Source organism: Xiphophorus couchianus, chromosome 9, assembly GCF_001444195.1.
Source record: "Xiphophorus couchianus chromosome 9, X_couchianus-1.0, whole genome shotgun sequence".
Taxonomy (NCBI): Eukaryota; Metazoa; Chordata; class Actinopteri; order Cyprinodontiformes; family Poeciliidae; genus Xiphophorus; species Xiphophorus couchianus.
Window position 1 is genome coordinate 27,894,528 of NC_040236.1, and position 23,510 is coordinate 27,918,037.

Below are 23,510 nucleotides of genomic sequence, written 5' to 3' on the forward strand. Positions count from 1 at the left end.
GAGAAACTTTCCACAAAGTGAAAAGCCAGGGCTGCAGTAATTATTCTGATGATTAATCGGATAAAAGAAATTGCACATTATTCAGATTTCTCTTTTAACCACTTAGGCCTATTTTAATTTAAATACATTAAAACATGAAATAAAATAATTCAGTTCTTTTTTTAATAAGAAAATAAACATTTCATAGCCTGAAATGCAATAACATAGCATTCCTTCAGTGAATTTGAACCGGGTGAAGCATTTGAGGACTTTCGGGTGAAACCTATTTGCAGACAACGGTGTTTTCATTTTAAATGTAAAGTGTGTATAAATACATTCAGTTCATTTTTGTGTTAATTGCTGCTCTAATTTATTTTTCTGTTTTAGAATAAATTAAAATCCTATGGGGAAAAAAAATGTCTGCATGATTTTGATATTTGTGGAAAATGAGGCACGAGAAATGGTCTTAAAAATGTTCACTGCATCTTATAGTGTCATTTCCTTGTGAAAATTCAAAAACTGCCTTAGTTTATATCTATATTTAAAAACATTAGTTGGTTCATTTTAACCAACAAGCTGGTATTTGTTGCTTATTTAGTCTATCTGTGTTGGGAGAGAGCCTGGAGTGTGTTTTAGTTGTTTTTAGTTTAAAATTTGTAATTGCTTTAGCAAGATGAAGGGTCATGCTTCTTTAGTTTCTATATCATGACTGTTTGTGTTTCTTGATCTGAAATACTTTAAAACAGGCAAGTTTGTGCTCTACCCCTCCCCCACCAGTTGCTGCACTATCCCAGTCAGATTACCACTGCCTTACTCTATGAATTCCAATCAATTGCTGCTTTTGTGGTTTTGTAACCGTAAAAACACCATAGTATACCTTGATGCAGCGCTTGTTACAACTTGTCTACAACTGTAGTTGTGAGAGAAGCATTTTAAAAGCAGCGATTATCTTTTATGGAGTGCTTGAAACATTTTGTTTGTTGAGATATGAGGAAGTATGAAATAAAAAAATAGACATGATTTGAGTAAATGTTGAAGCTAAACCATGTCCTAAGAGTCAGTGAAGTTTTGGAAATGAAATGCAATGCAATCAAAAAGGTGGATGAATTAAAATATATCTAGAAGGAGATAAATATGTATCAGTTTCAGTTTTTGCCTCATTCTGTTTCCTTATTTTTGTCCTCTGCCATTTGCTTCCTAATTTGAATTTGGGACTCATGTGAGGAAACATAGCTTGAATCTTACATTAGCTTATGTAAAGTGAGAAAATTGTTAGTCTACAGTCACTGGTGGCATGGAAAGAAATGCATTTTCCCTCCCTTTACTCACTTCCTCAACCTGAATTTGTTTAGATAAAAATAAAAGTGCAATTCCCAGTGTAACGGAAATCTCATCCATTTTTTTAGTAAAGAAATGGATATGAGCTTATAGTTGTCAATCTTTTGTAAAGTTTTTGTTAATCCTGTTAAAAATTTTTGACTTGATAAATAAAAAGGAGACACATCATACATAACACATATTATAACGGGCTGAGTTTGTGTTTCTTCTGCACACCAAACTATTTTTAACAAAGTTTTAAGGCCACAGCTGATCCTTTTGTATGAGTAGATGATGATAAAGCCTTTATCATTGGCCACCATTTTACCCACATTACTGAAATACCACTAAACTCACTTTACACTCTTGACACCAATAAATGTTTTTGAAAGTATAGTTTTTATGTGTCTCATTGGTTTTATTAGTTTTTGGCAAAAGAATGAATTTTTGGAATTTCGACAGTAGCTGCATTTTAAGCAGAATTTGCTCTGTTTGGGTCAGATTAACTTGTAAATCAGTTCCTGATTTACATGTTTTTTTCCATTTGCTGACCGTAAATGGGGGTCCTCAGAACACGGCAGTTGTAATTGATCTCATTAACGTGAGATACAGAACTCACACTGCTTATTTTGTCACTCTGCCAGAAACAGAGAGAGGTTTGAGAGAAGAGTAATGATGCCAGTCTCACTCTATCAAAATACAAAGCTTAGAAGAATTACAACAAAAGGTTTGAAGGTTAGTTGAATTGTAAAATAACGTGTGTGTGTGTGTGTGTGTGTGTGTGCGTGTGCGTGTTTTAAAAAAATCTACATTAATTAGATCAGCAACCATCTTAAACTGATGTTAGTTGATATGATTATGGACAGACATGTATTCTCTGTCCATGCAGAGAATTACTAATTTACACTGAATTACTAAAACTAAGAGAAAATGTATTGTGTGAAATTTAAAACTACATCAGTTTATATGAATTTAAAAAAAATGTTATCAATGTCATAGAACTGCACAATGTATTGCAAATTTATTGTCATCACAATATCTCTGTGTGCAATATTCATATGGCAAAGGATTTGATCTGTAGAGAGATTAGATCTCTCTACAGGTTAATTATCAGCAAGGTGGTAAGAGTGCAGCATAACTTAAACTGTGATGTTTCCGTTTCTATTTCGCTGTGTGTTTTGAGTATGTGTGTGTTTCCTGGTTCTAATTGCTTCTATTGAAAACCAATAGACACAACACCTCATAGGTGTTTATTTGCAGGTGATGTGTAAGTGCTGGATCCTGTGTCTTTTATCAGTGTTAATTTTAGTCTGCGTAATCATTGCATTTATTGCATTGACTATCCTATGATGTTAACTAAATAAACATTTTCATGCTGTTTTTTTTTTTTTTTTTTTTAAACCTGCCAGTTATTTAAAGTGTCATTTCAAGATGAGCACTTTTCTTACGCAGCTAGCTTCCCCATCGGTCACGTGCCTAAACATGCACTTAAACAGACCAATGATGTACACCAGAAACAGAGTCGTATATGCTCTTAAGCATATAAGACTTAAGAGCTTATATGCTCTTAAGTCTCTGACCTACATTTCCTCAGAACAAAAGAATAAACAACAATTACAGAATGTGCTTCAACCAGTTGCTGATAAAACAGATCATTTCCAAGGAAGATATCTTGAAAGCAGGCTGAAAGCAGTGAAGCGTTACGATGCTCCCTTGAAGTTGCTTTTGCTGGCTGTTGTAGCTTGTCCATGTTGCAACTTGAGGAGAGTCGGGACAAAGAGTGTCAAATCAACAGCAAAGACATGGGCTCCAGTTCCTCTGAAACCGAATCTCATGGCAGCAATCACTAACTAGCCTGTTTGTGATCGGCAGTGGAGATTGACTGGAATTGCTGCAGGAGTTTTGTAGCATTTTTAAAGGAACTTTTTGTTTTTGTTTTCTTCCAGAGGTGTACAGGATCAAGCTCCTAACACCATGGATATGGATATGCACCCACAAGGACAGCAAGCAGGCGTGCCAGTATTTCAACCTCAGGTAACACTTCCCACAGACTCATAACAACACAAGCCAAGCTGCATAGTTGTAAAGTGAGGTGAGGAATACATGAAGTTCTCAGATCATTTTCAATCTACCGCTGGCTTATTTGTTGGTCTGTATTGTTGCCAGGCATGATTCACACTACTATAAAGTGGAAAAGATTCTCAGCTTATATGCATATTGTTATAAGTTCGTCACATTTCATTTAAAGTCATGCATTTTCTAAAATGTTTTGTTGTTAGATATGAATGTTTGTGGCTCAGAAATCTAGGCCTAAGTTAGAGCCACTAACTTGAGAGAACTGGGATTACATTCAAAGTTTTAAATTATTAAACAAGTTGTGGGGTTCAACAGGATCATGAGTTCATAGAAAACAACAGAATAGATGCTTAAAGGCCTGAGCTGGAAGAAAACGACATATTCAGTTGTTAGTTAAAAGCTGTTTAGCTGACTACAAGAATAATAATAGTAATAAATATTTAATAAAATATCCATTTTGGAAAATAAATACAGACTGTAAGAACCTGGGTTCTTAAAGGGACAGTTCAGCTTTTTAAAGTGCTGTTTCCATAAGAGATTACAGTCATCTACAGTGACTTGCCTGTATTTGATAACTCTTTTTGGTGTTCTTCACACCTGCAGTTGGTTTACTTTGGTCCGAATTAATGGATTAGGTTAACTTGTAAGTTTTTTGTTTCATGAAACAAAGATGCCTCAAATAAGTCTAAGATTTGATTGAGTATATTTTGATTAATTTGAAATCTAAGCTTTTCCCTTTGTCATGTGATCGTCAGTACATGTGGCAAACCTAAAAACTCCTGACATTTTCAGGCTATATCATTATTAATAAACATGTAAAAAAATCAATTAGTTTCATAGCTACTCCCTCAGTCAAAGAAGAAAGCATATGTTTGTCCTTTAGAGGTCAAACCTATAAATGATGCAGATATTGGTTTTGTTGAGGGAAAAAAATTGATTGGTGCATCTCTAATTTTAAGTTTCTCCACTTGTAATGAATCTGAATTATTTTGCACCGTTGATCATTTCTTATTTTACACTGACATGCTTCTCCATTTGAAGAGTTTTTAAACGTTAAATAAGCCATTTTTTTTCCTGTGGATCTGTGAAGATGCACCCTTCAGTCTCATCTTGCCACGCACCACTGTAGCCTGCTTCTGAGACAGACGGCGGAGGATGAATGTTGAGTTGTTGGTATTGATCAGAGCTCAGGAGGTTGGCAGAGTCTGGCCTTCCTGCGTGCCTCTTTCTGTTCGATACAACTCAAGCTCGCTCTGTGCAGATGTGGTCATTGTTGGGTTTTAATACCGCCCTCGAACATCAGGCACATTGATTTCTTTACAGGAGGATGTTTTTGCCTCCATAAGTATTGAATAGACTTTAAACAAAGAGGTTCATCCATATGCCCCAGAGTAAACGTGGGCTCTTTTTGGGAAAACACAGCAGCTCACTAAAAATAGGCCAGTACTGGTTGTTGTTTTTCCTGCGTATGCAAGGGCATGGCAACATTAACACTCGAATTGCCAAAGGGATTCATTTATTTTAAGATTTCTAATTGCAAAATTAAGGATAATTGGGCTGCACACAGAAGAACTGCAGATAAAAGCTCTAATAATTAATTTGACTTTGGCAACACTCCCCCTACGCAAACACAAAAACAGGGGATTTCTTTTTTCTTACTGATCTCCCAGCAGTTGATTATGGTTTATTGTTCTGGCTTAATGATTTCTCTCCCTGGTTTTCAATCTATTTCTAGCAGTTTACATCAGTGTTAATTCTAGACTGACTTGTTTTTATGCTCTGGGTTGGAGATGCACAGTGAACTTTCTCTGTTGCATCATGTTTTTTTTCTCACTCACACAGAGCATGTTTGAACCGATTTCACATTTAATGGGAGATGGCGAGGGGGGAGAGAGGGGAAAAAGTTAGATTATGTAGATGATTGTCTAAGCAGCATCCAGATGGGTGCCTTTCAACAAGTTCTGTATCTGTTTCTCACTTTCCTAAGGTTCAGTTTTCTTGGCAGCCAGGGAAAAAAAGGGAGAAAAAAAATCCCGCCAGCCTCCTCCTGAAAAAATCTGAATTGTATATGTGATGAAGGATACTCCATATCGCTTGCAATATAATTTTTCTTGGTCCCGGAGGTATGATGCATATGCATTAGTTAAACGGGATGAGCCGCTAAGATGTGCATTTTTAATGGTGCATTTGCTCTTGAGTGAGTGGGAGGGTTTCAGAGAAGGCCCCCTCAGATCAGATTTCAGCCGTCACTGCACAGTTTGACAGACACAGATCTGACTGGAAGGAAGCGCCGAGACAAGCCGCTGTGGTTGTGGAAGCCGATTGGAGGGGAGAAGAATGAGAAGCACCTTTGGGGTGATTCCTGCTGGTTTCGCTGCCTGGCTCACTGGCTGACTGGCTGAGGATGAATATTGCATGGTGCCCGCTCAAGGGGGCTGGTGACTGGTGAGGGTGGGAGCCATCCCCTCCCTTGCTGCCAGTTGCTGTACACATCTCTTCCTCTTTGCTCCCCCTCTTTGTCACTTGCATTCAATCCAAACTAGTTTGCTGGATGGTATGTTCTGTGAAGATGAGTGCAATGTCAATTTTGAAATATTTGTTTTGTAGTTTGTAAATGCATCGTCCACAAGCATGTATGTTGACGCACTTCTTTTGAGATGAGTAAAAATCAGATACAGGTTTAAACATATAGTAGGCTGAAACACATCTAGTAATGCCATACATTTTCTATTAAATTTAAATTGGCTTCCTCTATAATAGAACCTCCAGCACATTTCTTTTTGTTTCAGCGTTACAGTCCCAAGAATGAAAATCTGTTCCTCTACCCAAACCTGATATGAAAATCTTGATCTTACTTTTTGCTTTTGGTTCTCATCCAGCAGACAGAAATATTGGTTGATATTATGAGCTATTAATTAATGAAATGGTAAATTTGAACCGTCCTTGTTTTGTCATAGTAAAGTTCTCCAACAAAATACAGAGTCAGTAATGACATTAAGTGGACAAAATACTTGGTTACCAAGTAAAATAAACTGGTGCTGCATAGTTAGGACGTGGGAGGATAATTTTTTTCCATTACAGCAATATGGTAAGACCATTTGACAAAGGAGTTTATTGACCAAAGCAAAGAATAAACATTTATTTATGTTTCCAAGAAAAGCGTTTTAACTCCTTTATTTGATTTCAATGTAAACCAGGGTTGGGAACAGTTTTTTTTTTAATACATGAAAGGATTTTCAAGCTTTAATGTATTATAATAATTCTTATAACCACCCTGGAAATGTCTTCTCATGGGTAAATTTAGGATTGCTTTGCTATTTTTTGACATAATCATTAGAAAAACATTGTGGCACAAGATATAGTATATAATGTCCTTTATCAAACTCTTAGGGGCATCACTGAAAGGACTAAGTCTTCGTTCCCACATGGTCAGTTGATCCAATGATGTAAAAAAAAAAAAAGTGAGGTCATTGAAAGTAATGTACCCAGTCATTATGCAGCGGAACACTGTGAATTACGCACCATGTGGTCAGTATACACATGATGAATGAGTGTGTGATTCAAAAGTGCATCACAGCACTTCATGATCTACAAAATCACCTCCATCTCCTCAGGTTGAGACCTCGGCATGTTTCTCAACAACAGCCTGCACAAGTGATGTCAGAAGCTAGCTGTCGATGTGGTTAAAGTTTATATCTGCTTTGTGGCTTCCTGTCGGCACCAAACTAAAAAGCAACTTTATAAGTTTTTGCTTCCCCCTTCTGCAGTGCTAGTAGTTCAAAGTAATAAATACTACTTGAGTGGTCAACCAAGCAGAGAGATTTGTTAAAGCAAGGTTTGAGATTTATGAAACCTTTTTTATTCTACGTTAGAAATGCAAAATAGCACTGTTAGGTATTAGGACAACCTTGGATCAAGACGAGCATGAGAACCTGACTTCATACCTGTTAAACCAAGATTAACGTATTCCACACAAAGACAAATTCTTTAAAAAATAAATTGCAACCCATAAAAAAGTAAATAAGTGATTTGTAGTTTTCCCAAACGTTGTAAAAATCTTGTCTTGTCTTTTGAGCTGGAGTTTTTTCCTTTTATCTATAGTGTTACATTTATATTGTGAGTAAAAAAGCCCACAAGCAAACTTTGCTGTGGCTGTAGATCCGACTGCTTCTCTGTCTGCCCATGTAAGGCGGCGCCTCTCTGCTGCTGCTGGACTTCATGTGGCAGCTACTGGCACTGCTGGGCTGTCACATCACACCCTCTCCCCTCTGGTGCTTGTCCCCCACCTCCCCCACCATATTTCACTCTTGAGCATCCCCTTTTCCACTCTCCATGTGTCTTGTCAGTTGTGTTTGGCAATGGTGTCATTATTGGGCAGCTCGTATCACACTTCAACAATGAGCTGTCTGTCTGCTCCCTCTCCGTCTCTCTCTCTCTCGCTGTGTTGTCCCCCGTCTCCATCAGTTCCTCTGCCTCCGACTTACCCGTGGCAGTTTTGTGTACTCTGTCCCTCACAGACTTTACCCACAATGCCTAGCCCGATCTGCCACTTAATCGTCATCCGTGACTGTTTGTCCCCTTCTCAAAACAGAACAATGTGAGCAGACTGAGTACATCTCAAAGTACAAACCAGAGATTTAACAAAATGTTTTAGAGAAATTGCTGTTCTACACATCTGGGGTCCTACTCTGCCCTAAGCACCAGCTTCAAAAAACTCTTTTTTCCTACTGGAGACTAAAAACTTTTCTTTCAATCTTTAGGGTTATATCCTTCAGTCTAAGTTTAATAAAGTTAAAGTCCATCTGTTTACAAATGAAAATGTTCAGAATATAAGATGTGATGCAAATGAACGAGAAATGAAAATAGATCTCAGTTCAATCACATCCGAAGTCAAATTTATTTGTATAGCATAATTCAAAAGTGCTTTAAGTTCTTTACACCATAAAAACATGATACAGTAATATCACTTGACCTACAAAGGAACAATGATCTTTTTGTTATACATTTCAGTTAAAATGTTATATTGAAGACTAACTTTTACATTAAATGTTAAAGGTTTTACTGGTTTGTAGTAAATTTATTTTTTATTTATTTAAATACTTTTCTGCACGATTAAATATTAATTAGGGATCTTGTAAAATTAATTTAGATTTTTGCATGAGCGCACAGTCACTTTATCAATCGAGTGAAAACAGGAAAAATAGCCTGTTTTTTAAGCACCAGCTTAAAAAACAAACATCTCCAAACTGACTAATTGTAATAGGCCATGTTACTTTTCCCTTCACTAAACGTATGTAGAGCATCACCACAAACATGAAGAGCACTTTACAAATCTTCTTGACATCGGTGTAGCCTATAAGTCCTGATTGGTGAACAGAGGAGGAAGACGAGTTACTCCTCTGTTGAATACTCTTCTTCCTTTCCTCTTCTTTGGGTTTTCCTGCAGTGTTGCATGCATTTGGTTGTACCTGCTTGAAAGAAACCCTTAAATTCAAGTCTACCCTGTTTTCAACCGCTTATTCAAGATTAAGTCGTAATAACAGACAAACTAAGTGTTTTTGTGTTTTTGAAGTGGTGTTTCATTCAGTGTTCAGTTCCTGAGGCGTCACTGTGGTCTTTTTTATGAAACCACCACTAACATGCACAACTTTTTAAAGTAAATTTGGCAAGCTTCCCTGCACCTTTCTACATGCTCATTGCACATCCCTGGCATGGCTGTGGTCTGTGGCTTTCTGCAGGTTTATCTTCACACATGAATACATGAGATAAGGATCGGTCATGTGACTCCAGTCCCAGGCAAGAGTGCATCAAGTTTTGAGTTTTTGTTTGTTTCCATCTCTGGTTGCCACTCATACATTTTTAAGGAGTGAATTGTTAACAAAATGTCAGTAATTCTTTACTGTTGATGAAGTTTTAAATTTTAATTTAAACTGAATCCATAAATTCTGTTAATACTCCTCAAAAATGTGGTTGGGTGTTCCTGGTTTCAAAATGCTGTAGCTTATTGTGCATTAAGCTACAATATGCAACTTTATAAGTAGAAATATGCTTTTTTAAAATTATTATTTAGCCAGGAGAAAGGTCTTAACGCTGTCAATCACATTCGTGTATGAACTGCTCACCGTACATTGAGCAGTATGATCAATCTATGATGAATCTATGATCATACTGCTCAATGTACAATGTGAAGCAGTAACGGCAAGTTTCCAGTAAACCTGCCGTTACTGGAAAGATCTGCTGTCAGGTAGAAGCTGCAGTGTAGCAGAGAGCAATGGGGAGAAAATGAGTGATGCGTACACAAGCTTGATTGGCAGCACCAAGAACCTCTTTCTAGCTCTGATTGGTTGTTTCTGACTGAGCAATGCATTTCTGCAGCTAACACTGAGAGAAGGCAGAGAAGCTCGATTTTGATGTATTTATTTTTCCACAGGTGAAATGTCCAAGACAAGGTGATAGTTTTCACAAACATGTATAAAACATACTTTTTATGAAAGCTATGTTTGTGCTCATGGTTACAAGCACACTTTTCTCTTACAGTTTTCTGATTCCTAAAAGACGACTCTTACTGTAAACTCTCATATCCAGTTTATGTGTTTGATTTCACATGACTAAGTTCCACATGCATGACCTTTTGAGCAAATTGTTGCAAGAAATGTCCACAAAAACAGCTTGCACACTTTGTTTGCTGCCTTCAAAACCCCTTATTTGTGCTTGGTGGGTATTATTAGACCTGCATGCGACCATTCATCCTTTATCTCCACCAACACGTCAAACACACAGACTGAAATCCTTAAAAAGAACGCTCTGTGTGACCCTCTGCAACTGATTCATCCAGACTCTGACCCCTGCCTCAGTCAGGGTCATTACTCTGTTTCCCTTTTTATATGTCTGTAAATGTGGGAGTGCTCGTGTGAGTGTGAGAGTGTGTGCGCTGTGGCCTTGTCTTTCAGCTCGAAGCTTCTGATTGTGCGACGCTCGTGTGCGACAGATGAGACGACCTGTCACTCAGGCCCGGCCTGGCTGCCCTTTGAAGGCCAGGCCAGGGGGCGAAGAGGTGCCGCAAATGGCCTGTGAAGTTTACATACACTGCCCACTGCTAAACAGATTAGCTCTAATGAAGTGTCTAATGTCGGGGCCGCTGGCTGACATAATCCTGCCTGGCAGCTCGGCCCCTTGGCTGCCAGAAAAGCCGCCCTCCCTCCAGCCCTCTCTTCCGCCCTCGCATGGCCTCTGCTGCCACCCAGGGCGACTCCACGCGGGGAGGTGCCCACTGTTAATCAGGCTGGACAGTGTGCGATCTGACATGCAAATGTAGGTCATTGCATATGTAAATGTGTGATTACGAAGCTGGCATGCCAAGACACATTAGCGAGACTGTGCTCTCAGCAGGCGGTTGTCACAGCGCTTTAGAGGCTCATGCTAACATTTGTCAAGCTACCACGCAGCGAATGAAAGCAATGCCCTCTTGTCCTCTCTTTCCTGTTCTTGCCTTCTCCATCCTTTCTTTGAACATAAAAATCTGGACTTCTGTCCTGTTTAAAGGCCTTTTTATACTATTGATACTTCCTGTCAAATAGCGCTGCTTTTTGTGAATATTATGAAATCTATATGGATTTGTTTTCCATCTCTTGTACATTTGATTTTAATACTAAACTTTCTGAGTTTTTTTGTTGAGTAAAAGAGATAAATTGTTTTGTAGTCTAATGTTGAGTAAGGCAGAGGCTTGTGAAGCGCCGTCTGATGGCGGCTGTCAGTGACTCTTACACAGCGTGGCTTGATGGTGGTGTCATGCCGGAAAAGCCACACACCTCGGCGGTGTTAATTGGACACGGCATCTGATTGGTTCACGCCTCCTGATTTGGCTGTCAACTTAAGAAAAAACAGTAAAATGCTGAAATGATCACCCTCACCCCGCCCCTCCCCAGACTGTCTGCCAGCACATTACAAGCTATCCTGTTTGAGAGGCACTTTCTCTCACATCCAGCATTTTTATGACAAATTTTATTATATTTGAAGCATTCATTTTAAGTTTTTCCTTTATGCCAAACACTAATTACTCTGCTTAATTGTTGCCCATGTTAAATTATATACCTGCTTTTATAAATTTGTGTTGTTGAATTCAAATTTTTAAAGAATTGTTTTTACAAGTTGTCTGTTATCAAACAAAAAGTAAGGCATTTTTTGGGTCGAGTGGTTTGAAATTCTCAGTAAATATATTTAAATTATATATTTTGAAGATTTGTAAGTTCTAGACAAAATGTCTGATAGTTTGTTTCAAGTTGTTTATTAGATTGATGTCAAAGTGCTTTATTTCATGTATGTCCGGAGCTTCCAGTCTGAACTGGAGAACTAAAATAAAGGGAAATAACCATGCTATTATAAACTTAAGTGTTTTTTAATTGTCTCTGATGCAAACACAACAGAGTGTACCAGGAAATTTTCCCACCTTCAAAAACCACTGATTGTTTAAATAGAGTTGTAATTTGGAGTTAATTTCTATTCGAGGAACTCTTTTTTTATGATGTTTTGTCTTCACTCGGTGCAGAAGGGAAGGACAGGAATAGTTTTCCGCCTCCAACAGACTACCAGCTTTTCAAAGTTAAAATAACTTTTAGGTGACTGTTACTTTTCTTTTTCTGTTCATCTTGTTATCATTATGTCTGATGTTTTTGGACTATTTGTATTTAGATGTGTATATTGTTACATCCCTAATCTGAATTCATGGTAAATTTGTCATAATCCTAAACACCAGAAAATGATTGTAATTACTCTCGTCTTGTTTGTTTCGGTTAAATTTTGACCTGGTTCCCCGTCTCCCCAGTCTGTTGCCCCTGAGCTGCTCCCACGGCCACGCTGGCAGACGAAGTGGTGACATGTGGCATTCTGATATCTGTCACCTTGTGTTTGCTCCCGCCGACGCCTTTTTACGAGTTAACCAAAAGGCTGGAAAGGTCACACTGTGTACTCAGTGTGGTTTTCACACATTTCATCTCAGGGCTTATTCTAGTTTATTTCTGAGTGTTTTTTTTAATTGGGATAGGTGAGTGTCTTTCTAAACAACAGCTCAAGTTGTTAGAGCAAGATGAAGAGTTGTTTGGTGTGAGACTGTTGGGGATATAATTAGTGGAATAGAAATCCTCAGAAATGAAAATCTACTCTTTGAATTAGAGATGCATCATATATCGGTATTAACTTTAATATCGGCCGATGATACTCCCATGAGGAAAAGCTGTGCTGATATTAGCAACTGATTTTTATTTCCATCTTGTTGCCAGATGTGTGTTCTTTGGGAGGGGCTTGACCTTGGGGCATTTGTTTGATCAATTGACAGTAATGGCAATGCAGCGCAGGATTGTGGGGCATTCACCTAAAGCACAGAAGCAATATTTACAGTATAATCTTTATTTATTTATTTTTTTACATATAATATCAGTAAACATATATGCTATCAGCCATAACAACAATATTAATACTGGATATTGGATACCAGCCCAGATTTTCATATCAGCTCATCCTGCATCTGAATCGTTAATAAATAAATGATTATTTTTCATGTGTCTTCGAAGTAATGGCTGTCAGGATTGTTGACAACAAACCCACATTTGTGAAACCCGAGGTGTGACTCCAGTGTCTGGTCCAGTGAGTGACTGCAAAGTCCTGAAATACAGAAAATATAACAGAGAAATATTACAGTTGAGTCATTTAATTTAGCCTGTAACAAGTAAAAGCTGTTCTATTTTTTCATGCATGATAAATGAGACTGCTATGGCATCTGCTGATATGTAAACTGAATAGGCGACCATGTGGTTGTACTGAAGGCCTGGAAATGAACCTTCACATAATTCACCCTAGAACTCAGATCATATGAATGTGGGAGTAAAACCATGTCTGCCGATTCTGCTGCCTGTTCAGAGTTAGAGTTAGAGTGTGAAGCTGCTTGGACTTGATTTGTGCATTACGTGATTAAATATTAAGCTGCAGTTAAAGGTTTGCATGTTCCAGTGTAAACGTCTTCATCAAACAACCCAGAGAAACCAGGTTTCACCACAGTTTCACCCTCACCCTGCAGCCCTCATCTTCTCCTCTTCCAGAAATGCGAGCATAGCTGCACTTTAAGACCAACATGTGGTTCTTTGCACGATAGCTATGATGATTTGCTGTACATGTTGGTTGGAAAGTTCATGTAATGGTAATGCATGAATCTATATGTGCACTTAAAAGCTAAGAGTTCTTTCCTGTGTTATAGAAACCGCTGCAGCCAGATATGGGCCATAACTCATTGGCCAACTTCCAAATTGAGAAGAAGATCGGACGCGGCCAGTTCAGCGAGGTGTACCGAGCGAGGTACCTGTTAGACAACACGTCGGTGGCCTTAAAGAAAATCCAGGTAAGCTGCAATAAATACAATTTTCAGCATCAGGTGGAAAGAGAATATATTTAGCCAAAGTTCACTTTGTTTAAAGGTCACTATTCATTTGCTCTGTCAACACCTTATGAGACACTCTGGAGTTGTAGAAAATAACAAATCCAACTGCTGCAATTGTTTCTCCACACAGGAAGGGCTTCATATTGGCAATAGTAGTGAAATATGTGAAACTCTAACTTGCCAAGATTCAGTGAATGCATAGTCTTGTGCTGACAGCTCTGAGGAGGTTTTTACTGCAGTGACAGTTTACAGAAGTAGTTTTTTCTTTTAAAAAAAAGTTGCCGTAGATAAGAAACCTGGAGAGCTTTGCGTCATTCAAAGAGGGACAAAAACATATTCGATGTTTTTCTCTATTACAAAGGTAATTTGCCTTGCTTATGATTGGAAGTCGCAAAATTGACCCACCTCTGAACTAAAATATACATTTTAATTAACCTTTGTGCAACTGCCATCTCTATGTAGACTGACTTACATTATTTGTAAGAAATTCAGTAGAATGTGAATCTGCAGTTAGATTCATGCATGGCCTTGTAGTTCTCTTGTACACTCATGCAAGCGCTAAGACGCCATGTTGCTCTGATGGAGCATACATCCAGACAAACCCCTTACACAGGGATATGTGCATGTTACTCAGATGTGAAACACCTGTAGTCGCTCCAGTGCCGCCCTCCAGATAACAGCAACCATGTTCTGTTTTTATTTTTTATTTATTTATATATATATATATTTTTTTTAACCAGTTTATCTGCATCTCTCAATCTTACATTTTTTGAATACGTCAAAACACCCTTCTGTCCTCTCTCCCCTTTTGATCTCTTGATAGATATTCGACTTGATGGATGCCAAAGCTCGGCAAGATTGCATCAAAGAGATAGATCTCCTTAAGGTAAAGAACCAGAGAAAAGGGAGACGGCACCATGCGCTGTGCTCTGTTCTCTTAAGGTGCCTCAGCTGAGACCCACCACCACAGGAAAACAATTGATCTGCTCCAGACGCCGTGGATTTGTGTGCATGTGTGGGTGTGTGCGTGCGCAGGTGTGTGTGTGTACATGTGTGTTCTCCCTTGGATGGTTACAAATGCAGGGGGCTGTTGTGCACACAAATGGGAATATAAATGAGTATGCATGTGTGACTGTACAGTTTATTACTTTCTGCGTGTGTGTGTTTGTTGGGGTGTGTGTGTGTGTGTGGAAACAGAAGTATTACATCCCTCCAGGCTCCTATTGGCTCTTTTTTGAATGCCAGAACAATTGCCTTTTTTTCTCAAATCTTTTTGAAATGTTTAAAGCCAAACAACAGCGCAGCAGCATGGAAATTTAACAGCGTTTCTCATGTGTCTCCCCTTTTCTTCCTCCTTGCTTTGCCTTTTCTTATTTTCCAGTGAAGTGGTTTTATTTGTTGAACTACTTTTAACACGTGTCAACTGGGCTGCTCTAAAATACTAATGAATAATCTAATGACAGTTTTAATATCTCTGCCTGTCTAAAAGATCCTACATGTCTGTCAGAAGTACTGTTTTCCCCTAACAGCCTTTTAGTTGTGACACATGTTAGCATTCACATTATAATTTCTATACTAGCGATTCATTCTAAAAGTTATATTTATCAGAATGAATTCAATTGATTTAGTTGACCAGACTGTGCTTTTCCTATGACTTCCAGCTTGCAGAAAACATGGAATCTACTAGAACATTCTGAACATATAGATTCTTATCTTTTTAAGATGTGGATATGAGCTAACAAGTTTTGATTTTCCCCTAGAGAAAAGGGATTTTTTTAAACCTTTAAAAGCACATTAGCAATTAGAGAACAGTGAAGGACCGATGGTATTTATTGCTTCTGTCTGACCTGCTAGAGTTGGGTTCCAGTGAAGTCACAAAAAGTCTTAAAAACTATAAAATTTGCTTTTAAAAAATATTTTCCTTTCTGTATCAGTATGGGAAAATTAAATTATGGATAAACTTTGACATTTTTCCTTCTTCCATTTTATAAAATTGCTTTATCTTTGAATTGCCACATTGAACCTTGATTTTAACTTTTTACCAGTCAATATTTTGTGTTTTTGCTCCCTGACTCAATTTGTGTTTCTTCAGAAATTGAAAAGGGACAATTTTATAAGTATTTTACTTCAAGGTGTGTTAGAGTTTTCGTTCTTAAACTGCCAAAGCACTAAAATTACTAAAAACACTAAAAACAAAACAATCCACCAAAAATACCAAATAATCATATCTTAATGAATCTGCATTTAGTAAAGGTGCAATGGCACACTGAAAATATTTGCACATGCACCAAACAGATATATTATTATTCATCTGAAGACATGCAGAATATTATATGCAAAACTAAACGAACAACATTCTGTAGTCCAACTTTAAAATGTTTCACCAAAACGAAATAGAAATGACTCCCATCTATCATTCATCATTTTCATTCCATCTATCATTGAATCTAAAGTGTATTTTTAATAAATCTGTTGACTTGAACTTCACACATCCTTAGAATTAAAAAATCAAAGCTATTAAAGAGCAATAAATACTCGGTAAGCACTCATGACAAACCCCCATTTGAATATTTACTAAAATAATAATTTTTCTACAATCTGGCAGCACTACATTATGTGTAAAAGGAAAAAAAGCAACATATTTATGTCATTGAAACATTACATTAAAGCTAAAGGAGGTGATGTGGACCAGTAAAATAAGATGCAGCAGACAGAACCCTTTTCGGAGCTTTAGTCTGAAGCCATAGATAATTGAAATGATTCTACTGGACAGCAGGTTCATATTTCTGACCTCATAATAGGGGTCAGGGTTAAATGTCACCCTTCCAGATGCCATTTCTTCATATAACACATCTGCTACATTTCTGTTTATCCCTCCCTATTATAAGATTTCTTTTCCTTTGTGCTCTTCTATACAGTTTTTCCCTCTGCTTGTTCCTGCCTCCTCTGTCTCTGCTGTTTTGGCTAGTTGCTCTGTTTTTGTATCCATCTCTCTCCGCTGTCTTTTCCCCTTGCCTCATTTCCTCTATTCAGAGCTTTTCATTCGCCTTTTTCATCCTGCAAGCTGATTGCTAGTGAATGTGGAAGTTATGCCTGGCCCCTCGTGCTGCCTAGCCAGCCTGATAATAAACGAGTGAATGTGAAAGAGACAGTCCTTCTGCCTTATCCTCCAGTAGACAGGCCAACAGCAGACACAGCTAAATCAGAATAATGAGAAGCGCACTGGCATGGGCCGACTGAATTGACACACACAGTCGCCTGTGATCGCATACACACACTTACACAGACATACTCAGTCATGGCCATCCAACAGTATGCCTATTTGTTTGTTTGTCTGTCTGTGTTTATGTCTGCTCATTCATCTGTGTTTTCTTGCCTTGGCATGGGGATTTCAACTTGAGAATCTCACTTCTCACTTTTCTCCTTTCGTCTAAATTCTCTTTGAGAGGGATGTGGCTTGCAAAAAAAAAAGGGCTCCCCCTATTCAACACTGCTAATTTTTCTTACCATGTTTGAAATCCCACAGCTGCACAGTACTCTCTCACTTGTGATTGTTGTGATGCCTGAATTGTCTCCTGACTAATGATCTCCACTAATCAGCAGTGGAAGATTTAATAATATTACACTGTAAGCATGTGATTGTGAATGCGCATGTCTGGGGTTTGCATCTGATTAGATTACAGCAGGGGTTTACTGGAAAGACAGGAAACTGACATGAACCAGCTACTTTCAGCCTTACTCAAACACAACACTTTAAAAACCTCTCCCTTTGCTTTTTCTAGAATTTTTCATCTTACTGACTTTAAAATTTACAACATATAATTCTTCTTTGTCATTTTTTATACGGCACATATCATATGTTAGGGCCACGAATCCTGTAAATTATTGATCATAAAGAAACATAAATTAATCCGAATCGACCTTTACATTACGTATTTCTGCCTCAACTGCTTTTCTAAAAACAGCAGGGGTTTCCATTAATTTTCACACCATCTGAAGGGCAATTTGTATGTAGGACAAGACAGAGCTACTCATTTAAATAAAACAAACTTATTTCAGCAGAAATAAAGGAGAGTCTATTATGAAACATGTTTGCTGTAGGACAAATAGTTTGAGGAGGGAGTGAATAGCTGCATCACTAAGACAACAGCAGCGATAGTTTGTAAGCGCGCAGTGTGTGTTTTGAATTTTCTGTCTGGACAAAATGATCTGCTAACACTACCTGATCTCATTTCATTCAACTGCTTAGCTTCTGCCATGATACATTTTTTCTTGGCATCTGAGCCAAGTGAATTTGAGCAAAATTTTTAAAACTAAAATAGAAAGCCTGTCAGATAAATTTTTTAAATCTAAAACTGTGGTGAATTGCAAGCACAATGGGTTGATACATCACTTTTAAATCATTGAGTAGGGTCCCGGTTTGTTAGATCTCCAAACCTTTGCTCCTAGCAAACATCTTTTCAGATTTCCTCTTTCTCCTTAGATAAATCACAGTTTAAAGTTTCAGTTTATATAATTTCAACCTGAAGAATTATTTATTGCACCTTTTGTCCTGAGCGGGCATTGTGTTTTGCATCAATGCCCAAGTTTTGCGCTAAAATTATTGTCGCTATCAGTCTTTTGCTGCTGTTCCTTGTTGCCCTGTGCATGCTAGTTCCTTTCACATTTTCTTCTGTTATTTTCATAGAAATTAATATTAATATTCTCAGCTACAAACTTGAATTTAGTTGAAATGGAATAGTTGTAAAATATTACATACGTTTGTTCCATGCATTCATTGAATTAAATTTCTGCATTACATAAAATGTAATGCAGAAATACATAAAATACAATAAAATACAATACATGAAATACAATAAAGTAAATTACTTTACTTTATTGACCTTTTTTATCTCCAAATGTAACTGAAACCAGTGTGGTTCATATTTCAGCGTGGTTCATTTCACTTTTGTACCATCAGTTTGCATTAGTCTGTATCGTCTTCTTCTTTGAAACACATCACCAGCTCAACAAACGCATCACACAGTCTTGCATGATTAAGTAATTACACACACTGTTGGGTCTCAGCCAGCATGTGTAATTACATAATCATGCAAGGCTCTATGTGCAATTTCCCTATGAATGATTGTTGTATTGCAGTTGCGTCCCATCCATCATTTACATAAACATCTGCATGTTAACATATCTTTTCATTTCTCTGTATCATTCGCCTGAGGTCTAAGTTGTGGAGGAGCAGTGAGTTGGGTGAGGAAAGGGAGGAGGAGGAGGAGAAGTGGGGTACATGGGGGGGCTTGTCATCACTCTCTGGCTGTGCTACATTGTGGAGCCGTGCAGAACTGCCACTCTGAGCCAAAAATACATCTGGCAAGAAAGGACAAGGGAGGGAGAAAGGGAAGATGGAGACGTGAGGAAGAGACAGAGAGCGCGAATGAGGAAGAGGGTTGCAGAAGGATGCAGAGATGGAGTCTGAGAGTGTAGTGTAGCGTAGTGTACTCCACTGTGCTCTCCTTTTCCCCTCTTCTCGGCATCATCCAGAGCATGAACATTTCTTTAATCACAGCAGAGGAGGCTTAGCAGAGCCGAGCGGAGGACGCGTGTCACACCCCTCCGTCTGCTCACATCACGGCTCCAACTATCCACATATCAGCATCTCTCTGCTTTTCCCTTCCCCCTATCTCCAACTCAGCTTACCTTATCCCTCTCCCATTCTGTTTTCCATCCACGCCTTTGTTCTTCCTCCCTAGCTCTTCAACCTTGCCCTGTCTGCATTCCTTCTCCTCCTTGTCACTGTGTCATTTGTGTCTTTTCCATCAACATTCCTCTTTTCCTCTCACGTGTCTCTTGCTCAGGATAGAAAGAAAGTTTTTGTTTACTACAGGGAATGCTGTTCCTGCCTTATTGACCAACCAGCAGGAAGGATTCTCCGCTAGAGATGAGCCAGGGACGCTAGCTTTTTCTTTTTCTTTTTTTAAAGACTGCCAGCCATGTCAGCCTGTCACGCTTGTGTGTGTTTTTGTGTCTATGTGTCTCACACACATTGGTTGTTGTCATCATAGACAGGGGTTTGTTGTGACATGTCATCCAGCTTTGTCACAGTTGAGGACAAAACCTTCTCATTAGGTCCCCATGTACCAAATGTATTTTGTTTGCATGGTTTCAGCCATTTTTATTTTAATTGGTGGTGAGAGTACAGCGAGTTGCACAAAAACACACCTTTGCTGTGCATAACCTTGTTTTGAAGATTTTGTACCAGCTGAAAGAAGCTGGTGAAAGTGACCAAGGATGCCCACATGACAAATGTCACCATCATTTCTTCTGTCTGCTCTGACATGCTGACTTTGTTTTCCTTTCCCTTCCAACAGCAATTGAATCATCCCAATGTGATAAAGTATCACGCATCTTTTATTGAGGACAATGAGCTGAACATAGTTCTGGAGTTAGCTGATGCTGGAGATCTCTCTCGTATGATCAAGGTAAGCAGCTCCAACATAGCAGAAATAACAGTTTGAAACACTGAACTTCCAACCAGTATTTTATACTGTACTTTTGGAAAGGTTTTGTTAACCAAACAGTTTCTCCCTTTTTTTTTTTTACCAACAAAGGTCAATGTGTTGATTTTACAGAAAAAACTTTGGAAATTGTGGTGTGCCTTTTATTTAGCACCTCTTCCCTAATGCCCCTAAATAAAATCAAGTGTTACCGATCACCTTCAGAAATGGCCAAAGTAGTAAGCTCAATCAAACTGTGTGTATTTTAAATAGATCTGCCTTTGAGGTTTGTTAGAGAACATTAGTGAGGAGCCAGCAGACCTTCAGTAGTGACGTTGTGTGGATGTTGTGTGCACATATTCCAAGCTTCACTCCTTCATCTGAAAATCTAAATATTGCACAACTGCAAACCTACAGAGACATGGTTGTCTTTGATAGGCATTCTGGGCAAGGAGATTATTCATCAGGGAAGCATCCAAGAGATCCCTGGTTACTCTGGAGGAGCTGCAGAGATTCACAGTTCAGCTGTGTGAGTTTATTGACAGGACAGATAATAGTTGTGCACTCTATAAATTTGGCCTCATGGTAGACAGTTGAGAATAAAACTATTGTTGAACCAGGAAAAAACTGATTATTAGAAATTTAAGAATGCATGAAGAGTGCACATGTACCAAACAAAATGTGTTTTATGTTTTACTTGTAAAAGAAAGTTGTTGAATCACTGACATTTTATTATTCATGTCAATTTGCAAAACTGGATTGTAATCATCTTTTGCTATGGAACCCAGTTGTCTTTCTTTAATGTAGTGAACTAATTCTATTAAATAATTTTTGCTTGTGTAAATGACTAGTGGACAACCTAGCTCTGCCAAACTGAGAGTTTGTGTTAAAACTTGGAATATTGATGTTCACAGATTCTCTCCATCCGATCTTATTGAACTTGAGCGACATTGCATTAAAGAAATTCAGCCTTTGAATATGTGAAGCTGGTAGAAATACATCTATAAAGACCTGGAGATGTAATTTTAATGAAAGGTACTTCTACAAAGTATTGAATTAAGGGTGCTGAATACAAATGCATACCACACATCATAGATCTTTATTTTTTTTTTTTATAAAACTAAAGCCGTGCAGTATTTTTCTAAATTTTCACTGTTTTGCTCTACTTTGTGTTGGTCTATCACATAATAGCCCAACAAAATAATTAAAGCTGTGGTTGTAATGGTGGGAAAATGTGAAAAGGTTTAAGGAGTATAAATACTTCAGCAAGACACCGGTTATTTATCACTGTTATTAATCTTGGCGCTACATCAAAACTTAGAGAGAAATCAAGATAATTGCCACAAAGAGTATAACTTACAACGCTGCTATTGACCGCTTTCATATACTGTTATGTATATATATAGATTTTTTTTCTTTAAATTTAAATTCTGAGGGTTGAGGCCAGATTTAAATTATACCCTGTTCGTCTCTTTATGATGCTCTTGTACAGCCATGTGCACACACAAGCAGAAAGTGCCAGTGAGTGGTTTGATAAATGAAGGCCTGACTGCAGAAGGCTTGTGGTTTGTGGTTATTTTATAGGGGTTTGACATCCTGGACACTGAGTCTTAATCATCCCTTCATACTGGAACAAACTAATATATAAGGCCTCCTGCAAGTTTCTTTCATCTCACTAGAACGTGTTTACATCTGCCAAGACCGTGAAAGAGACATTGTTAGAAATCTTGAGCTGTTAGTGGTAATAAAATTCAAGCCTCTGAGTGTAGGGGGTACTTGGATGAATTTAAACTGAAATAATTGCTGTTAAGGCTGTATGTTGAAGTAGTAGCAATGTTTGTTTTCGTATCGGTTCCTAGAAAAACCTTGAATAAAACCTTTTTTATTTTGGCTGGAGCTTCTTCTAATTTTTATCCATATAAACAGGTTTAAGTAAAATAAAATTTGACATCAAATCTGTGTGCTTGTTTTTATTCAAGGAATTGTCTTAATTTTTTAAGCAGAAGAAAAACTTGGGGTTATCCAGCATTAGTAGTGCTTTTTTTATCCACAGCTTATACTTTTTCTTTTTCTTCTTTTTTTTTTTGAGTACGAGTTAGACCGACACCCCAGTTATCATAAAAATCTGCCAGTAAAGCAAATTAGGAGTGTGTATGTGAAAAAGCCTGGTATTCTGCTATGCATAAATGATGCTGCAGTGTTGTATCAGCACAGCTCGACAAGCTGTTTGCAGTCATACTCAGCAGATCCACATCTGCACAGTTCAACATAGCAAATTAGGAGAGGCGAGGATTAGTGATACAAGAGAGTGAACATGGCAGGCTTGGCACACACACACACACACACACACACACACACCTTACACATACATATAGTCTACTTTGTAAGCAGAGAAGATGCAGACACAAACATGGAGGCACAAATTCAAGCAAATGTTCTGAGTTGCATTTTACAAAGATGTTACATGGCAGGTAACATGGTGGTAGGATAACAAACCACTAAGTGTCACTGCTATCTTAGCTAAGCGTTCTCGGATGCTCAGAGCATTGGGGTTGTGTCATCAGCCTTATCTCTGCTGACAAGACAAACTCTTAATATATATGCTACTTCTCTGCACCATTTGTCTTCTTCACCATTTTAATTGATTGTTTATTCCAGTCTAACAGTGGCAGGCCAGATGTTTTTGCCAGATTTCAGTTTCCCTGCCTTGGGCTGTGCAGTAAACGCGTTCATACAACATGCCATATTTAAAAAAACAAAACATTGTAAAAAAAAAAAGTAAATTATTATTATTCTTTTTTATGTATTTTCCTCCAAACTGTTACTTTTCTGTTTCCCTCGGACCATCTCAGGATTCGAATGATATCAGATGGTCCCTGATTTGCATGCACTTACAGAATATTGCATGTGCAGTGTTTGCTGTTAAAGGCATAGAAAAGAGGGTGTTGGTGAGTGTCTATGTGCTCCCCCATTGACATCAAACGGTCCTCTGATATGGAAATGGGGGGCAAAGAAAGAATGGCTCCTTACTGAGGCTTTGTTTGGATGTAGGCCAAGGTCTATTCCTCCCTTTCTTTATCCATCAGTCTATCTCTATTCCTCTCTTTACCACACCTTTATCCATTTTTAGTTATCTCTCACCTTTTTATATTTCTGCTACTTCAGTTTTTGAAGTCTTTATTGCCCCTCTGTTCTTGTTATAAACAACGTCCAGCAAATCGCCA

At 38.1% G+C, this 23,510-nt stretch overlaps 1 protein-coding gene across 1 annotated transcript in view; it reads left to right on the forward strand.

Annotated features, from left to right (window-relative positions):
* nek7 (NIMA-related kinase 7) overlaps window positions 1-23,510 on the forward strand; it is a 77,928-nt gene that overhangs the window by 18,084 nt on the left and 36,334 nt on the right. The window contains exons 2-5 of the mRNA XM_028027791.1: window positions 3,243-3,330; window positions 13,619-13,759; window positions 14,622-14,684; window positions 20,161-20,271. Of these exons, the coding sequence (XP_027883592.1) occupies window positions 3,271-3,330; window positions 13,619-13,759; window positions 14,622-14,684; window positions 20,161-20,271 (375 nt within the window). The 5' untranslated portion in view covers window positions 3,243-3,270. The remainder of the gene's footprint in view (window positions 1-3,242; window positions 3,331-13,618; window positions 13,760-14,621; window positions 14,685-20,160; window positions 20,272-23,510) is intronic.